The following is a 5,483-nucleotide window of genomic DNA, read 5'->3' on the forward strand; positions in this document are numbered from 1 at the left end:
ATTAAAGGCCTGGGTGTCACCACACCCGGCTAGGACTCCATTTACCTCCCACCTTACCCCCACCCTCCACTGGGTTTCTCCAGTGTAACCGCCCTGACTGTCCTTGGGACTGTCTTTAAAGACCAGGCTGGCCTTGCACACACAGAGATCCCCCTGCCTCTGCCTCCTGAGGGCTGAGATTAAAGAAGAGCGCTGGAAGCAGGCCAGAAAGAAACTCAGGTGGGTCCTTTAATCACTACTTCATTAGCATTAAAGTAGCCTGGAGGAGGGGCTTACACTGCGTTTAAAAGGAAACCAGACCTCTGTCTTCTGCTCACTTCTCCGCTGCTAGCTCTCCCGAGGCTAAGCGGTTTCGTTTGGAGACGGTGTTTGAGGCCTGTGCCCATCGCCATGGAGGAGCCATCAGAGACGCTCGGCCCAGCTGCGGACCCAGAAATTCCTCAGACGAGCGCTGCTGAAGACTCCTCTGACGATTCAGGTAGGGCGGCCCTCGGCCCTTTGCCTGCGGTTCCCAGGAGTCAGTGGTTCCCAGGAGTCAGTGGGCGCTGCCTTGCTTTCTCACCTTGGTGGCTGGCACGCGCCTGGTGCCGTGAGCCTGGCCCAGCGCTTGCTAGGTGGAGGACCAGGAGTTTCAGGTCATCTTTACAGGGCAAGTAGGTAGTCAGTGCGACCCGCAAGAGACGCGGACGTGGGTGCAGATACGGAGTGAGGTGGATACCGGAAGGGGGTGAGGCTGAGGCGTCCCCGGGCGCAGAAGCTTGAGGCCTAGGACCAGTTAGGGGACATACTGAGAAAGGTTGAGGCACCAGGGTGCAATTACAGCTTGGTGGGACAACGTTTAGCTATCAGCAATTGGGCTCCGCAAAGGCTTTTTCCTTTTTTTTTTTTTTTTTTTTTTTAATATTTATATATTTGTTTTTTGAGGCCTCTGGGGTGGCTAGGGTTTTGTTTTGTTTTGTTTTTAATCCGTTTGTTATTGTTTGTGTTATGTTTTAGTACAGAAATCTTGTTTGAAAAAGGGTTTCACTGTTTCGACCTGTATGCCCTGGAACTCGATTTTGTAGCCCAGCCTGGCCTCAATCTCGAGATCCTCCTTCCTCTGCCTTCAGAGGGCTAGGATTAAAGGTGTGCAGACACCATGCTGCTGCCAGGCTGTTTATCTGTCAAGGTTTCTCTGTATAGCTCTGGCTGCCCTGGAACTTGCTCTGTAGACCAGGCTCGCCTGGAACTCATAGAGATCCACCTGCCTCTGCCTCTGCCTCCCAAGTGCTGGGATCAAAGGCTTGGGCTGTCATCAGCTGGCTGTTTATTTTAAACCAGGGCTGGTTGGTTGGTTTTTTTCAAGACAGGGTTTTTCTGTGTAGCCTTGGCTATCCTGGACTTGCTTTGTAGACCAGGCTGGCCTCGAATTCAAAGAGACCTGCCTGCCTCTTGCCTCCTGAGTGCTGGGATCACAGGCATGAGCCACCGTGCCCAGCTTACACAGGAATCTTAAACCTCATTTAAATCTGGATTTTTTTTTTCTTCTTCTTCTTTTCACCCACTTCCTGGCAGCAGTTTCCAGCTAAATTTACATTCCAGGTGAATGGCTTTTCAGGGGGAAATAGGAGCCCAGGACAGGGGGAGCTGTGTCCTCAGTGGGAGGCAGGTCTGGCTGCTGCAGATGAAGCCTATGGCCTGAGGCTCCAGGTTTTTTTGTCACCTCCTGGCCCTCAGTGCTGTGGGGTGACTCAGGAAGGGCCCTCTCCTCCACCCTCCTAGCTCCCTCCTGTCTTGGAGAATCCCACCTGAGAGGAGATGTTTGTCCTGAATCTGCCCTGATACCTGGCAGTTAAATGTGGCCTCCTCAGCTCCCTGTGATAATTCCTTGGCCTTTTATATTTTGTGGCTTTTGTTTTAATCTGAAGGCTGTTGCCCCCACTGGCCTAACTAAAACTCAGTCTAGGCCCAGTTAGACCCAAATTCTGTCAATAATCCTGTCTGTGTCCCAAATGCCGGAACTACAGACTTGAGCTCCTGGAACCTAGCTCAGCCTTGCTGTCAGTTAATGCCTTTTCATTCAGGACAGCTGTGGTAAGTTTTCATCCTGAGATAGGAATCCACTGGGTGTGATGACTCAGGTGGGAAAGAGCAAGGTAGGTTTCCCAAAATGCCCTGTTTACTGTGAAGGTCCAGTATGAAGCTATGAACCCTTTGGGCCACAGTCAATTAGAGGTAGGTGGAAAAATCAAGACCTGGTTTTTGGAGAGTTTGCAGAGCTGATGCTGAACCCAGAACCATACCTGGGCAAGCCCTCCAGCTGAGCCACCTTCCCAGCAGCACAACCAGTTTATGGCTGCAGAATCTGTGTGTGTCTGTCTTCTTGCTCATGTCTGCAGGTCTTGGAACACCTGGAGCTAGAGTTCCAGGCAGTTAGGCTTCTGGAGCAATGTTGTCTTCAGCCTAGCACAGGGTCAAGCAGCTCAGTGGATCTCTACTCAGACACTAGGGTATCTGCCTGGGGTTTATCATGGCCATGACCTGTGCAGGTGATTTACTTCTGGTAGGCCCCTCTCTTGAGAAGAGGGGGATATCTCTCTGTTAGGTATTGCCTTAGAAAATGATACACCTCACCTTCTGTTTCAGAATTCCCACAGCCAGAAATGTTAGTAAAGATCATGAAGAAGCTGAGCCTCAACCCCAGTGCCAAGCAGTCAGGCCAGCGCCGCCAGCGTCAGCGCCAGCGCCAACGTCAGCGCCGCCGCCAGATGATCAACATGCCCGTGGAGAACAGAAGTGAGAAGATTTTAAGGGAGGTTCAAAGTGCCTTTCCCAAGAGAAGTGTCCGCACATTATTGTCTGTGCAGAGAGATCCTATAGCAAGGATGAAACGGTTCTTTCGGGTGAGTTGCATTTGTGGACAGTGCTGCTTGATGGTCTAAGAGCAGTTCCTGCCTCTCAGGAATGACGTCTAAGACAAGGCTATTCCTGCTTGCAATTTCCAGCACTTACTAGGTATAGGTTCAGAGAGGCCAGAGAGTCAAGTTCCAAGGCTGTCCTCTGCTCCATAGTCCAAGGCCAGCCAGAGCCATATGCATATAAGCAGTGATTTTGTTTGTTTGTTTGTTTTTGTTTGTTGAGAGTCTCCCTGTACCACAAACTGGCCTCCAGTTCAATCCACAGTCCTGCCCCTCATTCTCTTCCAGGGCTGGTATTGGTAGACCAGGCTGGCCTTAAACTGGGGTGGTCTTCCTGCCTCTTGCTCTCAGGGTGCTGACAGTAACAACTTCTCACATAGGAGGTGTTTTCACTTTGTCTTGGTCGTTTTGAATAACTCTGTTCTTGTTTTTCCCATGAAGATTGAGGCGAAACTGAGGAGCTTTAATGGAAATGGGGTAAATCCTTTTTATTGCTCATGCATGGGTTTGGGTTGGGTGTCTGTTTATTGTTTGGTTTAGACAAGGTGTGGGGGGGGGTATCTGATCTCAACCTCTAGGGATTCTGGTTACTGAACCCAGTATATAAAGAAGAGGTGGGAATTTATGTTTCTTTGGGTTACAGTATCCTGTTACAATAACTGATTTATTTATTTCTTTATTTCAGTCTGAAGAAAAGAAGGAGCCATTCAGATGTCTCTGCACTTTCTGCCTGTATCAAGGCTGGGATCCTTCTGAGAACGCCAAAATAGGAAAAAATTAGAGGCAATTTAACTTGCATGCTGTTCTCACTGCTGGTAATGCCGTGCAGCAGATGTGAAAGCTTGTTTTTTCTTGTAAGATTCAATTTTTCCCAGGGCTGGAGAATCTTTTCCAAACCTGTTAACCTTTAAGTTATATAGAATGTGTGAAGTTTGAAAGTATGTGAATGACTTCTTCAGTTTAACTTGACACAAGACACAAAGAAGCAAGAATGAGTCAACAGTATTTTGTGTGCTTTAGAAGCCTCAAGTCTGGGGTTAAGCAAGAATGCAAGTAGAATTTTCAGTAGTTTGGTTTAGAAGGTAATTGTAATCGATCTTTGGATTTTCTAGTTTGCAGAAATGTATAATAAAGGCAGTCTTGTTCTCTTACTCTGTAGTAATAAATGAATGCACAAAGCAGATTAAAATGAACCACTGGGGCTGGAGAGATGGCTCAGAGGTTAAGAGCACTGGCTGCTCTTCCAGAGGTCCTGAGTTCAATTCGCAGCAACTCACAACCATCTATAATGACCACTGGTGCCCTCTTCTGGAGGTCAGGCAGAACACTACTTATAAATAAAATCGCTTAAAAAAAAGAGATTGGAGTTTAACATTTATATGTGTAAGCGTGCACACATCAGTGCGAGGGCAGGTCAGAATGACTTGCAATTTTTCCGGCCCTGGGATCAAACTCTGGTGTTGTCAGGCCACCAGACTTGGTGGCAGGCCCCTTTAACCACTGGGCCATCTTGCTGGGCTCTTGTTTCCTTTGGGGGGGGTGGGTGGATCGATCTGGGGATCAAGCTCAGGGTTCCAGGCATACTGGCAACCTAATAGGGTTTTGTTAGTTTGTTTTTTGACAAATCTTACTCAGCATCCCTGCCTGGAACTTACTCTGGACAGGGAAGGCAGGGGCTCAAATTCAATACAAATCTTGCCTCTGTTTCTAGGGACTTGGGGATTAGAGGTCTGTGCCAGCAATCCTGCTTACTATGGAGACAAGGTCTCCATCTCTTGGTCCTGCTTCTATCTCTCAAGTTTTTTGCACCGCGGTCATGTGTCTGCAAGATCTGCAAAATGCCTGTCACACTATGTAATCAAAGAGCCGTTGATGAGAACATGCCTCAATTGCTTGCAAGTGTGTGGCATTGTACTGTGATCTTGTCTCTAGGAGGGCAACCAGAGCACAATATTCATGTGATTTAACTTCCTGAAGGAAGTGTCACGTGTTTGGAGGAAGAAGGCCCCCAGGAACTTGCTAGGCTGGCAGAAGGTTTTCCTTGGGGTCAGGCGAGTCTGCAGCTAAAACCAGCTAGGTGTCCTGATTAAACTCAGGATAATAATGATTAACTCAGCCTTCTTTTTGGTTGAGGGTACCATCTGAGATAGGATACAAGCCTCAGGTAGTAGCCTAGGCTTCCAACCAAACAGCTTTATGCTGTGATCGCCTTCCCCCATACCATAGTAGGTGTTAATTTGCCTGAGTAACTCATAGTGCCTGAGCTCTGGGCACTGCAAAGCTTGCAGAAGAGCATCCAGGCAGAAGAGATGCACAAGGCTAAAGTATGGGAGGAGGGTACACACCGACCTCTGAAACTCTCCCCCGGAATGAGTATTTAACTTGTAAGTCTGCAGTTTAGCAGGTGTGGTGAGAGCTCTGTAGGTAAAGGATTGCTGCTAGGACATTAGGTTGGAGGAAACTGAATCCTGCAAATTCACTTCCGCATGAGCGTCCTGACGTCTGTGTGTGCCCGCCCCCCTACAAATATGCCAGTACGTTGTGGTGGACACCCTTAATCCCAGCCCTTGGCAAGGAAGCAGAGGC

At 48.5% G+C, this 5,483-nt stretch overlaps 1 protein-coding gene across 1 annotated transcript; it reads left to right on the top strand.

Annotated features, from left to right (window-relative positions):
• Positions 1-390: 390 nt before the first annotated feature.
• Dppa3 (developmental pluripotency associated 3) lies at positions 391-3,678 on the top strand. The gene is made up of 4 exons (XM_060383413.1): positions 391-478; positions 2,626-2,882; positions 3,339-3,374; positions 3,583-3,678. The coding sequence occupies exons 1-4, from the start codon at positions 391-393 to the stop codon at positions 3,676-3,678; spliced, it is 477 nt and encodes a 158-aa protein (XP_060239396.1).
• Positions 3,679-5,483: the final 1,805 nt, after the last annotated feature.

The sequence above is a fragment of the Meriones unguiculatus genome, chromosome 5 (assembly GCF_030254825.1).
Source record: "Meriones unguiculatus strain TT.TT164.6M chromosome 5, Bangor_MerUng_6.1, whole genome shotgun sequence".
In the NCBI taxonomy this organism is placed as follows: domain Eukaryota; kingdom Metazoa; phylum Chordata; class Mammalia; order Rodentia; family Muridae; genus Meriones; species Meriones unguiculatus.